The following is a 20,550-nucleotide window of genomic DNA, read 5'->3' on the forward strand; positions in this document are numbered from 1 at the left end:
AGTGTCCTCTGATCACAAACTGTATTTAAGGACTGATAGTGTCCTCTGATCACAAACTGTATTTAAGGACCGATAGTGTCCTCTGATCACAAACTGTATTTAAGGACCGATAGTGTCCTCTGATCACAAACTGTATTTAAGGACCGATAGATCACAAACTGTATTTAAGGACCGATAGTGTCCTCAGATCACAAACTGTATTTAAGGACCAATAGTGTCCTCAGATCACAAACTGTATTTAAGGACTGAGTGTCCTCTGATCAAAAACTGTATTTAAGGACCGATAGTGTCCTCTGATGACAAACTGTATTTAAGGACCGATAGTGTCCTCAGATCACAAACCGTATTTAAGGACTGATAGTGTCCTCTGATGACAAACTGTAATTACCGTATTTTCCGCACCATAAGGCGCCCTGGGTTATAAGCCGCGCCTTCAATGAACGGCATATTTCAAAACTTTGTCCACCTATAAGCCGCCCCGTGTTGTAAGCCGCATCTAACTGCGCTAAAGGAATGTCAAAAAAACAGTCAGATAGGTCAGTCAAACTTTAATAATATATTAAAAACCAGCGTGATGTGGGCGCGCATGGAGTCGTATATCAACATGGACGGAGCTGCGTGAAAAAAGCCACCCGGCCTCTTCGCGTAAACTTAAACTTACCTTAACCACTCGCTCATCTTTTCTTCATCCATCCCTTCGAGTTAGCTTTTATGATGACGCCGGCTGGAAAGGTCTCTTTTGGCAAGGTCTTCCTTTTGAATATCACCATGGGTGGAAGTTTCTGGCCATTAGCATGGCAAGCTAGAACCACAGTGAAGGATGACTTCTCATTCCCTGTGGTGCGAATATTCACCGTACGTGCTCCCGTTGTATCCACAGTGCGGTTCACAGGAATATCAGTTGCTGTGAAATAGTAATCCGTGTGCGGATGGAGAGATTGCGTCTTTTCATGAACCGGATCCCTGTCGCTTAGTAGGAGCCATTTTGTAGTCTTTACAGATGTAAACACACAAAGGAAATGAAACGTATGGTAATATCCGCGCGCTTTTTCTTCTACGCGGGCGGGTGGTTGCTTACAGTAGAAGAAGAAGCGCTTCCTGTTCTATGGGGGCGGGTGCTTACCTTGGCGGTTGCTTGCGTAGAAGAAGCGCTTCCTGTTCTACCGGGAAAAAAGATGGCGGCTGTTTACCGTAGTTACGAGACCGAAACTTTATGAAAATGAATCTTAATATTAATCCATATATAAAGCGCACCGGGTTATAAGGCGCACTGTCAGCTTTTGAGAAAATTTGTGGTTTTTAGGTGCGCCTTATAGTGCGGAAAATACGGTAAGGACCGATAGTGTCCTCTAGGGACAAACTGCATTTCCATTGTGATGGCACCTTAGAAAGCAGCTAAAAAGTCAGCCTGTGGTTTATGGAATCAGACACTTTCACGCACATTATTGCAATTCAAAGCCCAAAACAATTCAGAGCTATAAGTCATTTATTGAATACAAATGGGAGATGAATATGTGCAGACTAAGAACCAGTTAACTGTGCTAAAATATTGTCCAAACCAAGTGGGATGAAAACAAAAAAAATATCAAAAAGGCTCTTTGGAATGCAGATCCAGCAGCCTGCAGACAAGTCCACTATTCACTGGCTTTAAAAAATGAAAGCATTGACGAGTGAACAGGTTTACACTGTAAAGAAAAAGGGCAGGACTGCTTGCTGGTTACGGTCCACCTGTGCTAAATGTTAGCTGCAGGTGTGACAGACTCGGTACAAACCCAAACCCAGAAAGCAAAGTACAGTATTTACATTAGAAAATAGTCCTCAGCGTCGATGTCGACTGTGTCCTGAATGTCCGCCGCTGCTGTGATGTTTGCTCTTGTGACCACGCTCCCGCTCTCTTTCCCTTTCGTACGAGCGAGATCTCTCCCGCTCTCTCCTGTCGCCCCGATGGCCGCCTCCTCGCTCGTGTTTGTGTTTCTTGGACGTCAGGTCGAAGGAGCCGCGCTCCCGCTCCCTCCCTCGCTCGCGCTCCGCTTTGACGGGACTGCGGGAACGGGAGCGCTTCCTCTTGTGGCCGCTGCCGCTGTTGCTGTGGCGCCCGCTGGCCTTGGAGTCGCTGTTGCTATGGTGGCTGGTCTTGGACTTGAGGTGGGGCAGGAGGGGGGAGGGAGGGTGTCTCCGCGGCGACGGACTGCGACTGTGCGATCGAGAGCGTGAGCGAGAACTGTAGGTTCCTGAGCGACTGCGCCGGCTGTTGTAGCTGTGGAGGACGACCAAGATGGAGTTACACCAAACTTCATACGAAATAAATCATTAAATGTTGACTTACTGATGGATAATAAATCATTAAATGTTGACTTACTGATGGATAATAAATAGATAATAAATCATTAAATGTTGACTTACTGATGGATAATAATTAGATAATAAATCATTAAAATGTTGACTTACTGATGGATAATAATTAGATAATAAATCATTAAATGTTGACTTACTGATGGATAATAAATAGATAATAAATCATTAAATGTTGACTTACTGATGGATAATAATTAGATAATAAATCATTAAATGTTGACTTACTGATGGATAATAATTAGATAATAAATAATTAAATGTTGACTTACTGATGGATAATAATTAGATAATAAATCATTAAATGTTGACTTACTGATGGATAATAATTAGATAATAAATCATTAAATGTTGACTTACTGATAGATAATAATTAGATAATAAATCATTAAAATGTTGACTTACTGATGGATAATAATTAGATAATAAATCATTAAATGTTGACTTACTGATGGATAATAATTAGATAATAAATCATTAAAATGTTGACTTACTGATGGATAATAATTAGATAATCATTAAATGTTGACTTACTGATGGATAATAATTAGATAATCATTAAATGTTGACTTACTGATGGATAATAATTAGATAATCAAAAAATGTTGACTTACTGATGGATAATAATTAGATAATAAATCATTAAATGTTGACTTACTGATGGATAATAATTAGATAATAAATCATTAAATGTTGACTTACTGATGGATAATAATTAGATAATCATTAAATGTTGACTTACTGATGGATAATAATTAGATAATCATTAAATGTTGACTTACTGATGGATAATAATTAGATAATAAATCATTAAATGTTGACTTACTGATGGATAATAATTAGATAATCGATAAATGTTGACTTACTGTCTGCGAGGAGAACGCGATCGAGAGCGCGAGCGTGTTCTTGAACGTGAACGACTTCCACTCCTGCTGTTCCTGCCCATTTTCACATCTTTCCTCATCCTGTTTGGGAGATTGAAAAAAACAACAACAATATTAATGGTAAGATTTATGGCTGTCTTCAGATAGTATTAAAAAAATAAAAATAAAAAAATAAAAATATATATATATATATATATATATATATATATATACATATATACATATATATATATATATACACATACATACACCGTATTATCCGCACTATAAGTCGCACCTAAAAACCACAAATTTTCTCAAAAGCTGACAGTGCGGCTTTTATATGGATTATTAATAATATTCATTTTCATAAAGTTTAGGTCTCGCAACCACGGTAAACAGCCGCCATCTTTTTTCCCCGTAGAAGAGGAAGCGCTTCTTCTTCCACGGTAAGCAACCGCCAAGGTAAGCACCCGCCCCCGTAGAAGAAGAAGCGCGCGGGTATTGCGTTTCATTTCATTTGTGTTTTTGTAAAGACCACAAAATGGCTCCTACTAAGAGACACGCATATAACGCAGAATTCAAACTAAAGGCAATAAGTCACGCAGAAGAACACGGAAATAGAGCAGCAGCGAGAGAATTGAACATAAATGAATCAATGGTGCGTAGGTGGAGGAAGCAACAAGATGACCTGCGCCAAGTAAAGAAGACAAAACAGAGATGGCAAGAGGAACAGTGGGTTGTTGAGCAGAGAGCAGCAAGCAGAAGTGTCAGTACCATCACTATTCGATTGAAGGCAACAGCGCTAGCAAGCGAACTTCACTTGGATGATTTTAAAGGTGGTGCTTCTTGGTGTTTCCGGTTCATGAAAAGACACAATCTCTCCATCCGCACACGGACTACTATTTCACAGCAACTGCCAAAAGACTTTCAAGAAAAGCTGGCTACTTTCCGCGCATATTGTAAAAACAAGATAGCTGAAAAAAAGATCCAGCCAGAGCACTATCAACATGGACGAGGTTCCACTGACTTTTGATATTCCTGTGAACCGCACTGTGGATACAATGGGAGCACGTACGGCGAGTATTCGCACCACAGGGAATGAGAAGTCATCCTTCACTGTGGTTCTAGCTTGCCATGCTAATGGCCAGAAACTTCCACCCATGGTGATATTCAAAAGGAAGACCTTGCCAAAAGAGAACTTTCCAGCCGGCGTCATCATAAAAGCTGACTCGAAGGGATGGATGGATGAAGAAAAGATGAGCGAGTGGTTGAGAGAAGTTTACGCGAAGAGGCCTTTTTTCACGCAGCTCCGTCCCTGTTGATCTACGACTCCATGCGCGGCCACATCACAGATGGTGTCAAAAAACAAGTGAAGCACACTAATACAACACTCGCCGTCATTCCGGGTGGATTAACCAAAGAACTCCAACCGCTGGATATTGGTGTCAACAGGGCATTCAAAGCACGACTGCGAACGGCGTGGGAACAATGGATGACCGAAGGCGAACACACCTTCACTAAGACAGGGAGACAGCGCCGGACGACATACGCCAACGTCTGCCAGTGGATTGTACATGCCTGGGCGGATATATCGGTCTCAACTGTGGTCCGAGCTTTCCGGAAGGCAGGATTCACGGAACTGATGGACAACAACAGCGACACTGACTCTGATGACTTCGACGAGACGAAGCCGGCCATTTTGGATGCCGTATTCGCCCAACTTTTTAATTCAGACACCGAAGAAGAAGAATTCGAGGGATTTATGGATGAGGAATAACTTCAGAAAGTGAGCTTAAAATGTTTATTTTGTGTGTTGTGTGACATTAACGTTCGAGCAACGTTGAATTATTGATGTTGCTATTGCTCTGCACCATTTTGAGTGTTACTATTTTTGTGATTGCACATTACATTTTGGGAGTGAACAGAGTTGTTAGAACGCTGGTTTGTAATATATTATTAAAGTTTGACTGACCTGACTGTTTTTTTGACATTCCTTTTAGCGCAGCGTAGGCGTGGCTTATAACCCGGCGCGGCTTATAGTGCGGAAAATACGGCGCACCCGCACGCACACACACACAATATAACATATATTTAATATGGTATCTTTAGTATGGTATCTTCGCCCGAGTACAGCAGGTGTTTTAGGAGTACATGTTTTAAAAAATAAAAAAATAAAAATTAATTCACCTCCAAATCACGGTAATTATTAAATTCCAATTTTAAATCTATTAATTCCTGAGAATTGATTTTAAAAACAAATAAATTTTTGGATTAGAACATTTAACTATTTTTGGTATTAGACAAGCTCCTTCTGGTTGCATAGAGGGCCAACAAACATCTTGAAAAATGTATACCGTACTTAAAATAAAAGTAAAATATATTTTTTTATTAACCAGTTTTTGAAAATGATAAATTGATTTAGAACTGGGATTAATAAGAATCACTGTTTCAACGTGGATCGATTTTCTTATGCACCCCTAATCCTGAAAATTGTAAGACTGGGATTGGGTTGGAGTTGCTTTATTTTCTCTTATTAAATTAACGTTTTGTGAAATTTGCAAGTACAATTTTAGAAATAAATTTTACATTTGGCTAATGGACATCAGCAAAATGGCATAATTACTTAATAAACCATCTTGCAAGAAGCATAAACAAGAGAAAACTACAGCGTAGGACTCGTCCATTGCCATTTGAAGTTCTTTGGAGTAGGATTGGGCAGCGTGTCTGGCAACCTCAGTCGTGGAGAGTGGGAGGGGACTCAGTCATGGAGAGAGTGGGACGGGACTACAGAATTTTGACTTGATTGCAGCACCATTTCTGGCCACATTACCGTATTTTTCGGACTATAAGTCAGTTTTTTTCATAGTTTGGCCGGGAGTGCGACTTATACTCAGGAGCGACTTATGTGTCAAACTATTAACACAATACCGTGAAATATCAAATAACATTATTGATCTCATTCACGTAAGAGACTAGACGTATAAGATTTCATGGGATTTAGCGATTAGGAGTGACAGATTGTTTGGTAAACGTATAGCATGTTCTATGTTATAGTTATTTGAATGACTCTTACCATAATATGTTACGTTAACATACCAGTTGGTTATTTATGCCTCATATAACGTACACTTATTCAGCCTGTTGTTCACTATTCTTTATTTATTTTACCGTATTTTCCGCACTATTAGCCGCACCTAAAAACCACAAATTTACTCAAAAGCTGACAGTGCGGCTTATAACCCGGTGCGCCTTATATATCGATTAATATTAATATTCATTTTCATAAAGTTTAGGTCTCGCAACTACGGTAAACAGCCGCCATCTTTTTTCCCCGTAGAAGAGGAAGCGCTTCTTCTTCTACGGTAAGCAACCGCCAAGGTAAGCACCCGCCCCCATAGAAGAGGAAGCGCTTCTTCTTCTACTGTAAGCAACCACCCGCCCCCGTAGAAGAAGAAGAAGAAGCGCGCGGATATTACGTTTCATTTCATTTGTGTGTTTACATCTGTAAAGACCACAAAATGGCTCCTATTAAGAGACACGCGTACAACGCAGAATTCAAACTCAAGGCAATAAGTCACGCAGTAGAACACGGAAATAGAGCAGCAGCGAGAGAATTGAAGCAACAAGATGACCTGCGCCACTAAGACAGGGAGACAGCGCCGGACGACATACGCCAACATCTGCCAGTGGATTGTAAATGCCTGGGCGGATATATCGGTCTCAACTGTGGTCCGAACTTTCCGGAAGGCAGGATTCACGGAACTGCTGGACAACAATAGCAACATTGACTCTGATGACTTCGACGAGACGCAACCGGCCATTTTGGATCCCGTATTCGCCCAACTTTTTAATTCGGACACCGATGGAGAAGAATTCGAGGGATTTATGAATGAAGAATAACTTCAGAAAGTGAGCGTTATGTTTATTTTGTGTGTTGTGACATTGCTATTGCTCTGCACTATTTTGAATTTTACTATGTTTGTGATTGCACATTTGCACATTACCGTACATTTTGGGAGTGAACAGAGTTGTTAGAACGCTGGTTTTTAATATATTATTAAAGTTTGACTGACCTATCTGACTGTTTTTTTGACATTCCCTTTAGCGCAGTTAGATGCGGCTTATAACACGGGGCGGCTTATAGGTGGACAAAGTTTTGAAATATGCCGTTCATTGAAGGCGCGGCTTATAACCCAGGGCGGCTTATGGTGCGGAAAATACGGTAAATTGCCTTTCAAATGTCTATTCTTGGTGTTGGCTTTTATCAAATACATTTCCCCAAAAAATGCGACTTATACTCCAGTGCGACTTATACGTTTTTTTCCTTCTTTATTATGCATTTTCGGCCGGTGCGACTTATATTCGGGAAAATACGGTACTACACATGGCACCTTCAAATATCAGTGAAATATTAGTTTCAGAGAGTAAAAAATATGTCTTAAATTATACTTGCTGCTTCCTGGCGTGACGTCGCAAGCCTAATCTAATCTAAAAATGTTAAATGTTTCTACACATGACGTGCTGCTGTCACCACACACCTAAGTGTCAGATGTTTCTACACACCTCTGGCTTGATCCCTGCAGTCAGATGACGACTCTTACTTCCTCTATTTAGTCAACTTTGATGTACTTCTGGTGTGGAGTCAAAGCAGACCTCAAAGTGTGCTTTAGACTTTACGGGGGTGGCAAATAAGATCTTTGTTTTGTAATTCTTTGAACTAACTTGGAAATATTCACGTAAAGAAGCACGTTACTGACACCTAGGGACCAGTTAGTACACATTCCTACATCTCTCCATCGGTTTATTTCTCTAAGAAAACGATGTGCAAAGCGTAGTGTGAAAACCCACAGTGGAAGTTGAACGAATGTGTCATTTCTTACCCATTGTGTGGACTCTTTGTAATCTGCGTGCGACTATCTGCCTCCTTCTTCACTGCTTTGGCCGTCTGGTTGCTGGGGGACTTCTCTTCCACTTTGACCACGTTTGGAGAAGAAGGTTTGGACGCGGGTGAAAAGCCCCCCATAGTGGACAACGCCGGGGTGCCGTCAGGATTGAGCCCCTTGGCCTTAAGTTTGGCATCGGCCAAGAACATCTTCCTTCGCTCCACTTCCTTCTCCAGCTGCTCATAGTTGGGCTGTGAACATGCGACATTGTCAGGTCAGACCAGGGCTTCATGTGATGAAGACTTCTCAGTACAACCTGTAAACCTGGGCCTATATTCCATAAGTCAATCCATGAATCTTGATATTCACCATGTACATGCATTGTTTCAGGCTCTCTGTTTGTACTACATGGACATAAACTGTAATGACGGTTGGCATTACCGTATAAAATCAAATGATCAAAAAAACCGCGCTTGATAACCACACTTTGATAAAATTATAAACATTAGCTTACTAGCTAGCTTAAATGCTAACATGAAAACAAGAGACAATAAGGTCTTTCCCCATTAAGAAGCATGTATAAACACATTGCTGTCTACACAAGTAAGATACGGTATTCACGTTGAACAAAGTATGTGCCAACTTAGCACAAAGTCAGTGATAAACTCCAGAGTCATCAACAGGAAGTGAAATTGCGTGACATCAAACTGGAAGTAAAACCAACGGACTAGCCAATATGCATTTACTAAAAACAAAATTTTTTGAAAATGTTGAATTAAAATGGAAGATAAACTTTTATGAAACAAACATAATATTGCTTTTATGAAACCAGAACAATATTTAATATTTCCTCTGGCAAGAAAGTCTGTGTGTATTTATTTTAGTTTAAAAAACAACATGATTGATAGATTAAAAGATCTTAATGTGGGTCTACAGTGCATCCGGAAGGTACTCACAGGGCTTCACTTTTTCCACATTTTGTTGTTACAGCCTTATTCCAAAATGTAACGCCTCCCATCCATCCTGATGGAGCTTAAGAGGTGCTGCAAAGAGGGATGGTTGAAAAATAGGTGTGCCACGCTTGTGACATTGTATTCAAAAAGACTTGAGGCTGGAATTGCCGCCAAAGGTGCATCAACTAAGTATTAAACAAAGGCTGAAAATTCTTATGTACGTGACATTTTTTATTTGTTTCTTATAATTAATAAATGTAATCTTTTTGAAAACCTGTTCACTTTGTCATTATGGGTATTGTGTGCAGAATTTTGATAATGATTTTTTTCCCATTTTGGAATAAGGCTACAACATAACAAAACATTCAAAAAGTGAAGCACTAAATACTTTCCAAATGCACTGTAGGTACTTTTTCAGCATATTTTGGTCACAAGAACTTTATTTAGCCATGTTTATTGTTTTGCTTGTGTATATTTGAAGGTTCCCTACCCCCCTCTCGCAGAGACAGAACCTATTTTATTGTGATTTTGTATTTAAGTGCAACAGAGTATATCCTATTTTCATACCTTTTTTTATTTAACCAAGATATACATAGTTTCCATTTCAATTACAAAGTTAAGATATACAAGAAGTATAAGTGCATTGCTTTAGTATAGGTGTTGGAATAATTGTTTGTAAGTTATCACAAAAGAAACGTTGTATTATGAATGCTGTCTTTCGAGGCCTAACAAGAGGAAGAATGCTCGTGAAACGCCACTGTGATTTCAACACGGACAGATGGCAGGATCTGCTCAACTTCCAGAGGAACTCTCTTTGAAGTGTTAAACGAACTCTCTCTGAAGTATTTCACAAACTCTCTTCCAACTATTTGGTAACCGAGGTCAACGCTATTTACGACCCGCTGCCCTCTTGAAGTCACTGTGGTCAGGAGACGGAAGGGGTTATCCATTGTCCTCCAACACCTGCCCCAGCTGGATCCAGGAAGAGCCCAATCCCGAGAAATCCTCTTCTTGGTCTTCAAAGCGACCGAAAACAATGACTGTTTTACATACTTCCCATTCCTGCTGTGACATATGTTGGTGCGTGAACATTGAACATCTGAATAAAAGAGGAGACTAAAACCTTCTTCGTCAGAGCGTGATGCAGGACTGTACAGAGAGTGCAGTGGCCATGTCTCTCCTCAATATTGAGTCCAAATTGAATTCTGTCTCTGTTTGATTCCTTGCCTTTTGTCTTGTTTAATAGATGTCCTCAGTGTTTGAACGTGACAATAGGTATACTTGCATTATGAATAATCATAAATTGGTCTTAATATATTGTTTGACAATAGCGTTTATCCGCAAATTTAGACACGTGGCTCAGAGTAACCATGGTCAATAATCCATCGTAAAGTTAGTACGCATGGTTGTTTACCTTCTTCCTTGTATACAGTTTAAGGGTGGTGATGCAGATATCTTTAATCTCGTCATCAGTTGCTCCAAACAGCAGGTACCACTGTGGTCTGGCGGGTAGGGGGATCTGGGACAGAGACAACCGTTAAGTACTAGTCAATCCAAAACCAGATACATGACAAAGTAAAGATCCTGTAACCTGCAGGGCTCGAGCAGCAAGGTATATACAGGCGCAGGCAATGGTCTCTGCTTGGAACCTGACAAACACGTTAGTCCTCAGACTGTCATTCATGTAGTTCCTACAAAGACAAAGAAGAGCAAACCAAAACATAGCATCTTTTCTACACAGAAACATTGTTATTGACTTTAAACAGCTGATCTTTTAAGTACTAAAGTTTAGGTTGAATTGAAGTACATGCAGTGTTTAACTTTGTCCATTTCTCTCCAGGGCGACCAAGGGAGTACCGATTGTCACAGTTCATGCAGAGCATGAAGACAAAAACTACCTTCTTAAGGCCTGCGAGACTTGCACTTACTTTACCCTGCTTTTGGCAAAAGGAGGTGATGACACATGCCATGGGGAACATGCACACGTGGGAAATGTATTTACACCGCAGTTGCCTCTTTCAGATCATACAAACAGATCTGAAGGGGGAAGGAAGCAAAATGGCGACATGCACAAAGTTTATTTTTGCAAGGTGAAATGGATTCCTGCAAGGCCACAGTCACCTTAGCTTGTTGCTCTAAATGGCACACAGCCACAAGACGGGCAGTGTAAGGATCGCTGCCATTGTTGTGCTATAGCACACGTTACATCTAATAAGGAGTAACAAAATCAGGGATTCAAGATCGAAAGTGGATCAACTAAATGAGCGTCACATGTCAAACACGAGGCCATTTTGACAGAAAAGGAATGACATAAAGGGCAAAGTAGACTAGGATGAGCACCTAATTGTCCACCCCTGCAAGTAAAAAGACTGTTTGGCCAGGCAAAATATGTCTAAGCTTCCTCCCAGTCTAACCTGCCATCATCCAATGACCCAGCATGTAAATGGGTGGGTCAGCATTAACACACAGTGCCAACAAGACAACAAAACAACACTGTTGAATTCTGACTTCTGCAAGGCGAGACAGGTCCCGGGAGGCAAAACCTGAGAACTGGATCACCCTGCAAGACACACATGTCTGAAGACCACATCAGTTGGGCACAAGACACACTATACTATTAACTGGAAAACATGGCAGGTTACCTGGTACAAAGTTTATCTGTTCTGGCTGCAGATACTTAGTGGGAGTAAGCTACAACTACATTCAAATGATTAGGGGCTCCAAAAGCCTTGGCACATTAGTCCTAAAAATACAAATCCTTGATGAGACCCGAGAGAAAATAAGTTGCTGTAGGCTGTTGGGAAAGGCCCGACCGCCCCTTCAACGAATCTCAGCATTGGGGCTGGCTGTGTGGAGAGGGGCGGGAGGCTTCCTGAGGTCATGTAGTTGGAGGAGGCAGAGTTCAGAGGTTCTTTATGTGACTTACCAGCATGGTCTACCCTTTAATCAAAGAGTAGAGAGAAAGGACAAAGTTAAATCACGCTCCCTAACACTACAAACAACTTTCACACAAGGCCAATACGTGAAAAGTCACAGGTGTGCAATCGTTAAAATGCAGCAGGTGAACAAGTGAAATGGGAGGAGGGACTTCAGACCTGGGCAAAAATGTTGTGCAGGTAATCATACAGTTGTGTCTTATCCTAGTAGTGGCTCTCAAACTTTGTTCACCTCAGATAACACTTGGCTTTTCAAGTACCACCATACAAATGTAGTAGCGTAGAAGGCCTAAATGTTCATTAAAAAGAAGGCAGAGGTTTTAACAAACAGGTACATTTGATATTTTGGCCACTGTAACTTTACACACAGTGTGAACAGTAACACTGTGTTTGAATATTTCATTGATTGCTGCTGTAGCACTGAATCAGTGTCCTAGCAAGTGTTCATCTTTGGCCCAGGTCTGTCTGGTGGCAGCTAGGAGGTATGGGGGTTTGACGGAGACAACAGGAAACTTACCAGGCCGTCTGGACCAGCGTCTGGTTCTTCTCACACTCCAGGACTTGCAGGTACATGACAATAATCTAGACAGATAAAGAATTGTTGCGTCATCTCATCGCACTGGCACGGAGGGACAACTTTGCAACGTGGGTGGCGCCTCACCTTGTGTGGATGCTTGACGTGCACACAGAAGCCCAACTCCTTTAGGATACGTCGCTCAGCTTTGATGACTTGGTTTTTGGTGTTAATATAGTTCTGATCAAGAATCAATGAACTTGGAGTCCTAGTTTGAAAGGGAATTCAAATAAAATAGCTTCCCTTCCAAAGAGAACCTCAAACCCTCCCAAAATAAAAGCACCCTTCTGTTTTCTTATACTCTATATTGATCTGTTTTTCCCCTTCCAACCAACTCACAGCAGCCTTAACTGCATGCCTGACAGTCTGCTGGGAGTTTGCAGACTCCTGTGGTTCTGTGTGCTTTTTGGCTCTGTAGTAATCAAGCTCAATCACAGCATTGAAATATCAACAATGGTCGTTGCATACAACACATCAAAATGAATGGTAAGTGTAATTCAAAATGTGGGTTAGGTAAAAATGACACCGTATTCAGTATGAGGGCCCACATGCAAAAAATATATACAAATGTGCACCTATTTTGGGGTTTAATATCATGTTTTCAGTGAGAGAACACGTGCAAAAATATGTTAGGTAAATTACCACCCACGTTTGAGCTTAACACCATTTTCGCGGGGTAGTTATATCAGGCTTCTGTTAAAAATACGAGTCAGGTTAATGAACGATTTTGTGAAACATGTATCTGTGTAAGCTTAAAAGTTATGTATATATTTCAATTAAAATGATGGCACATTAAAATGTAAACAAATTGTGTTTTAAACCCACTTTAAAAAAGTGCTGGGAGTGACACGGGGCAGCAATAAAAAAAAAGAAGACTGAAGTGCATTGATACATTGTAAACAAAATAATTAATCCAAGCACATGACACAGCCAACAGACAAAAAAAACCTGTCTATACCACTAAAAATGTGTAAATATATGCAACGAACAAAGTGATACTTCTACGATAGCCATAAACAGCTGGTTAATTGGCCTTTGCTCTAACAAGCAATCTAATGCATGGTGAGCAGTAGTCAAACAAGAACGACATTACCAAAACGGTCCGCAGACTGACAGACACCAAAAATCTAAGGCCGAACCACAAGAGTCTTCAAGGGGCCCAGGGGGCCAAGGAGCTTCGGCCAACCTGTCATCCCCGATCCCAGTGCCCCGAGGGGCGCAGACCACTGGCTTCTCCCACAGGAAGGGGCCTGGGCAAGGAGATAGGCCCCCTCGCATCATGGTTGTCATGACGACTGCTTCAGCTTACGTACCATTCCACATCACCCAGGCTTTGGTAAATGTAGCTGGTCGCTGTTAGTTGGTTGCAAGGGAAAAAAGAAGCCAAGTTAATACCAATGTCTAATAGTCCAGACTACTATTTATACAAACTAAAGGCTCACACTTGACAATGAAACAAGGGCAAAGGTAAGCAGTGGTGCCATACCTAAAGGTGTACTCTAAATGTGTGATTGTAGCACATACATTTAGGCGGGTAGTCATAACTAAAACGTTACATCTCTGAAACTACCAGTGAGGAAGAAACTGAAAAGCTTTCAAATGGTTGAGAGTACGTGGGTAAACAGAAGAGTACTTTCACGGCAAAAACATCATCAGAACAATTCCTAAAGAAAACGAATACAGTCAAACATGTTTCATGGGGGGGATATGTATTTTTGAGGGAGTGGGGGTGTCCAGCAGAAATATTGATACCTACTTTTTGACTCTCATCTGCTTCAAGTGATGGAAGACGTTGATGACGTCTCGTATTCGCCTGGGGGCTTCTTCAATCTTGGAGGCCAAGTTAACACAAGCCATTGCCACAATCTAAATGGAGACACACAGACAGGAGGCATCGTTAATGAAGGCAAATCGGTAACCATAAGATCGGTATGTGTCGCGACCGGATTGCCGTTTTCAGGGTTCAAGTGTGTTGGCCGTTGTTTTCATCGGCACTGTACACCAATACTGATGATGTAGAACACAGTTTATCCGGAATACCAAAAGTTTCAGATTGAACAAGTACTCAAGCTGCAAATCTTTGACCACATTTTCTAAGTTCGACAAAACTCATCCACAAAAGCTATGGTGAATAAAATGTTCATTGGAATCTGTCAGTTTGCCTAATATTTAAATTGGCGCTTGTGACTCAAGGCGAGTCCGACGAGCCATGTTCAAGCAAACTTTCCGTACCTTCCAACACTAATTTTATTAATGCAATCAATTAAAAGTACACGGTAACTGCAAAACCTTGTTTTTCTTGTTTCTTTGTTAAGCAAACTTATCAATTAGTATCATCCTTTTTAAAATGGGGCGACGGTTAAAGTTATGACATTATTTTGCAAAAAGGTCACAGCTAAAATCGCAGGCCCCATTGACTTAGGAAGTTGACTAGTTGGCTTCAAGACAATAGAAACTTCTGTATTTGTTATTGTGTCGCACCAAATCAGCCATATACTATGTATTGTTGGACGTTTACAGATGGTAACGTTACTGTGGCGTATGCTATAGATTTCCACGTGGTATAAACTTCTTCATCCACCATTTTTGAAGGTTTCATTAAGAGTACTTTACTGTAATGTGTTTATATGCTTATTAGTGATTCCCAGAGTCAAAAAAAAGTCTGCAGGCTATAGAGCGTTTTCTATTGGGCTCCAGTACTCTGAAATGCCCTCCCGGTAACAGTTAGATGGATGCTACCTCAGTAGAAGCATTTAAGTCCCATCTCAAAACTCATTTGTATACTCTAGCCTTTAAATAGACCCCCTTTTAGACCAGTTGATCTGCCATTTATTTTCTGCTCTGCCCCCCCCCTCCTTCGTGGGGTTGGACGGGGGTAACAGGTTCGGTGGCCATGGATGAAGCGCTGGCTGTCCAGGGTCTGGACCCAGGGTGGACCACTCATTTGTGCATTGGTTGGGGACGTCTGCACTGCTGACCTGTCTCTGCTGTCGTTGTGGCTTGTGCAGCCCTTTGAGACACTCGTGATTTAGGGCTATATAAGTAAACATAGATTGCATTGATTGATATTCCCTACAATTGACCACTAAATGGTAACTTGTATTTATTTATTATTTTTATGTAGCCTTTATTTAACCAGGTAAAAATCCCATTGAGATCAAATATCTATTTTCCAAGGGAGACCTGGCCAAGACGGCAGCAGCAAGGTTACATTAAAAACAGTAAACAACACATAAAACATCAAATTTCAACATTAAAACTTGCTCACATGACACATGTGTATACAGACAAGGTAGACTGCAGTCCTTTCACAGAAGCTTTAAACTCATTCAATGAAGTTGAATATTCGATTGTAGGTTATTATAAGTCTTCGGTGCTGAAAACCTAAATGCTTTCTTGCCCAGTTCAGTTCTTACTTTGGGGACGACAAATTGCAGAACATTCATTGTAACACCCGAATAAGTTTTTCAACTACCGGTAGTTTAAGTCGGGTTCCACCTTAATCAATTCATGGTAAATCTTGATTTACAACTTCCTTCATACATTCACAAGTTTTAATAATCCAAAACTTTCATATTTATCACAGGAAAATTATAAATATATCACTGGAATCGTCTTAACGAGTCCTATTGATAAATATATCACTGGAATCGTCTTAACGAGTCCTATTGATAAATATATCACTGGAATCGTCTTAATGAGTCCTATCTGATAATACTGGCTTGGGGCGGTATGGCGTAGTGGGTAGAGTGGCCGTGCCAGAAACCTCTTGACATCTACATCGTTGCCGTTGTGTCCTTGGGCAGGACACTTCACCCTTGCCCCCGGTGCCGCTCACACTGGTGAATGAATGATGAATGAATAATAGTTGGTGGTCGGAGGGGCCGTAGGCGCAAACTGGCAGCCTCGCTTCCGCCAGTCTACCCCAGGGCAGCTGTGGCTACAAATGTAGCTTACCACCACCAGGTGTGAATGAATGATGGGTTCCCACTTTTCTGTGAGCGCTTTGAGTATCTAATAATAGAAAAGCGCGATATAAAATTTAATCCATTATTATTATTATTAAACTAGGGCTGGGCGATATACGCGATATATCGTGGGTTTGTCTCTGTGCGATAGAGAAAATGACTATATCGTGATATACGTTCTCACGCAGTTGCTTTTAGCTGCTGTCATTACACGACAGACTCTTCCCACTCTTTCTTGTGTCTCCTTCTCAGACAGCAAGCGCACATTCCTACATACGTCATACATATAAGTATACGCCCTTGCGGCGCAGAGACGTAGCAGCATGGCTGAAGTTAGCGGTGATGCGATTGGTAATACGTGAGAAAGAAGGTGTGAATCTGGTAACAAATGAAGGAAGAATTCCCAAGAAAAACAGCAGGTGGTCCATCGTCTGGCGGTGGTTTGGCTTCAAGTGGGAATATGTCGAACAGGCAACCGTAATTTGTCAAGTGTGGGGCAAGAGCGTTTCTACAAAAAGTAGCATTACTGCTAATACGTAGCATCATTTGAAAAGTCACCTGCTATAGAATCAAGAGTGCTTACTCCGCATGTCAACATCTTTGTTCGGTGCCACACCATCAAAATACAGAGGAAAACATTTCCACATCAACACCGTATGAAAAAAAAAAAAAAAAGAGTCCAAGACAAAAGGAGATAACGTCCGCAGGAACCTACCACATAGCGAAGGACATACACTATTTGATTTCCTATTATGCAGCTCATTTTTATTTGAAACTTATTGAAATATATTGAGTGACATCATGTTTTTAAACTATTGTAGTGGCGTTCTGTACAAAAAGTGCACTTTAATTTAAAGTTGTTTTGATATGTCATCTTAGTGACATCATGCACAAAAAAGTGCACTAATAGCTTGTTTTAAAATGTCTCTGACAATCTTGCACTTTGTTTTGAAATGACATGAATGTTTGTGCCACTACTTAATAACTGTTCAATAAATACACTTCTGGTCAATTGACTTAGTTGTGATTTCCTTCTCTGCCTGAAAGTTTAAAATGATCATATATTAATGCAGTATGAAGAAGAATGTTTTAATGTAGACACATAGAATCATCATACTGCTGTGATTATATGCATCAAGTGTTCATTCAAGGCTAAGGCAAAATATTGAGATATATATGGTGTATCGCAATATGGCCTAAAAATATTGAGATATTTAAAAAAGGCCATATCGCCCAGCCCTAATCTAAATCCATCCATTTTCTACCGCTTGTCCCTTAAGGGGTTGCGGTTTTTATGTTATTTTTATTTAACATCCCTACATAGTAGCAAAATTACGATGAGCAACGTTAACAGTTAGAATACAGTTCGAAAGCAAAAGTTGTGCAGGATTCAAGTGCGAATGACGATCTCTGAATACTAGGGCTGTGAATCTTTGGGTGTCCCACGATTCGATTCAATATCAATTCTTGGGGGTCACGATTCGATTTAAAAACGATATTTTCCCGATTCAAAAGGATTCTCTATTCATTCAATACATAGGATTTCAGCAGGATCTACCCCAGTCTGCTGACATGCAAGCAGAGTAGTAGATTTTAGTAAAAAGCTTTTATAATTGTAAAGGACGATGTTTTATCAAATGATTGCAATAATGTAAATTTGTTTTTAACTATTAAATGAACCAAAAATATGACTTATTTTATCTTTGTGAAAATATTGGACACAGTGTGTTGTCAAGTTTATGACACTATTGTTCTTTTTTTTTTTTTTTTTTTTTTAATAAATGTCTAATATCAATGAAGGATTTTTAATCACAGCAATGTTGAAATTGTAACTAATATTGATACTGTTGTTGATAATATTCATTTTTGTTTCACTACTTTTGCTTTGTTTTGTGTCGTGTTTGTGTCTCCTCTCAATTGCTCTGTTTATTGCAGTTCTGAGTGTTGCTGGGTCAGGTTTGGAATTGGATTGCATTGTTATGGTATTGCTGTGTATAGGCGAGGGCGGACCTACGTCACTTCCGCCTGCCAATCCCCTAGCAACCGGGTCGCCATATTGAATTCGTTGAAAACAAACCAGCTCACAGCGAACACAGCATTGACAGAAAAGGCATTTAACGAGGTTTCACGGCATTTTAAACTGTTCTAAATGGCGTATGATTATGTAAATAGTCTTTCCAGTGAGGCTAGGTTAAGATACGAGTTATAATGTTCTGTAGTTGGATTAAACGACTGCCCTTACCGCCATCCAGCAGATGCGTGGACTGATAATCCTACACAATGGCCGGACATGGAATTTGGAAATCTTTATGTCTACCTCACAAGCGCACCAGGTCACCCTGTTCACATTAGGGGGGAAACAACTTAATATTGAAAAACTTAATACTGATACGGATTTATAAATAATGGTTGCGTCCCGGTTGGGATTCCATTACTTGCAGACAGCATTTTACGACTGTCTTGAAAAGTTGATTGAAACCGGTTTTCGAAAATAGCTTTTATACCGTATGTTATTGTTGTGCAACAACAACAACTTCAGCTGTCGAACGTTATTCAGTAAAAATTCAACGGGTTCAACATTAGCATGGACGGTATAGCCAAGTTGTGGTTAAGAAGGTGGATTTTTGTTCCTTATATTTACCAGAAACGAAGTGATCCGAACACACGACCCGGGATTTTGGGGGACTCCAGTGAGAACCGTCCTCGTTTTCCCGGTGTAAAGCTGCGAGCCATTTGTCTCGTCTCTGTGGGCTTTTAGCACGCTTTGGCAGAACAAAATACGACCTTTGTTTTCCCTGTTTCCAGTTGTGGTTTGCACAACCAAAAACAACACAGTTTTTTGGCATTTTGGAGGCAGAATGACGGGTTTAATCAGCGCAGGTCGACAGGTTAAAGAGTAATGGCGACGGTTTGTTTTCTTTCTTTCTTTAGTTTATTTGGAACATGAACACACTTACATCATAATACATCACACAATTTCATATCATTTCATTTTACATCATGCCCGAAAAGGAGTAGGAAGAAGCAAAGCTTATTTAATCCTACCCCTTTCCCACTTCAAGCGTTTACAAATATATAGAATCATTTACTTTTTATATAATAAAATAACATCTATGAATTAGTATACAACAGTTTTGTAATATGTAATTAATTAATTCAGTCATTATTAACATACTGAGATGAAGAATATCTTATTATCAATAAGGTTGAAAGTATTTCTCATAATTCTTCTTTTTTGTACTCTGTAAGCACTATTATTTTGAACAACCTCTTAAACTGGATCATATCAGTACAATTTTTAACTTCTTTACTTAATCCATTCCATAATTTAATTCCACATACTGATATGCTAAAAGTTTTAAGTGTTGTACGTGCATATAAATGTTTTAAATTATATTTTCCTCTAAGGTTATATTTCTCCTCTTTAGTTGAGAAGAATTGTCGTACATTCTTTGGTAGCAGGTTATAGTTTGCTTTGTACATCATTTTAGCTGTTTGCAATTTTACCAAATCACCAAACTTTAATATTTCTGACTTAATAAATAAAGGGTTTGTGTGTTCTCTATATCCAACATTATGTATTATTCTAACTGATCTTTTTTGTAACACGGTTAGCGAATGTAGCGCACATTTGTAGTTATTTCCCTACATTTCTGCGCAATAACTCAGATATGGTAACACTAGCGAGCAGTAGAGAATATGTAGTGATTTTTGGCCCAGGACATATTTTGCTTTATTCATTATTGAAATGTTTTTTGCCACCTTATGTTGTATGTTTTGTATATGAGATTTCCAGTTCATTTGATCATCTATTAATACTCCCAAAAATCTAGTTTCTTTTACCCTTTCTATGTCTACTTATGTTTTCAACGCCAGTCAGGTTGCTATGGCTCGAAGAACCCGTATGTAGCTCAGTTGCCCGGATGTCGGCCCTGCCCTATTGGATACATGGTGTTTACGTGACGTCACACATCCGGGTTATCCCGGGTCATCCGCCATCTTGGGAGGCAAACAAAAC

The 20,550-nt window shown here is 40.1% G+C and overlaps 1 protein-coding gene across 4 annotated transcripts in view; it reads right to left on the reverse strand.

The window, feature by feature from the left end:
- Window positions 1-1,468: 1,468 nt before the first annotated feature.
- Window positions 1,469-20,550, reverse strand: part of ccnl1a (cyclin L1a) — a 21,077-nt gene continuing 1,995 nt past the window's right edge. The window contains exons 3-10 of one of the 4 annotated variants that reach the window (XM_061934129.2): window positions 14,321-14,430; window positions 12,652-12,772; window positions 12,508-12,572; window positions 10,646-10,745; window positions 10,469-10,573; window positions 8,099-8,352; window positions 3,219-3,317; window positions 1,469-2,257 (exon numbers count right to left, since the gene is read on the reverse strand). In XM_061934129.2, coding sequence (XP_061790113.1) covers window positions 1,819-2,257; window positions 3,219-3,317; window positions 8,099-8,352; window positions 10,469-10,573; window positions 10,646-10,745; window positions 12,508-12,572; window positions 12,652-12,772; window positions 14,321-14,430 — 1,293 coding nt within the window. In that variant the 3' untranslated portion in view covers window positions 1,469-1,818. The other 3 variants (XM_061934130.2, XR_009812149.2, XM_061934131.2) reach the window with 3 other exon arrangements.

The sequence above is a fragment of the Nerophis lumbriciformis genome, linkage group LG30 (genome assembly GCF_033978685.3).
Source record: "Nerophis lumbriciformis linkage group LG30, RoL_Nlum_v2.1, whole genome shotgun sequence".
Lineage (NCBI taxonomy): Eukaryota > Metazoa > Chordata > Actinopteri > Syngnathiformes > Syngnathidae > Nerophis > Nerophis lumbriciformis.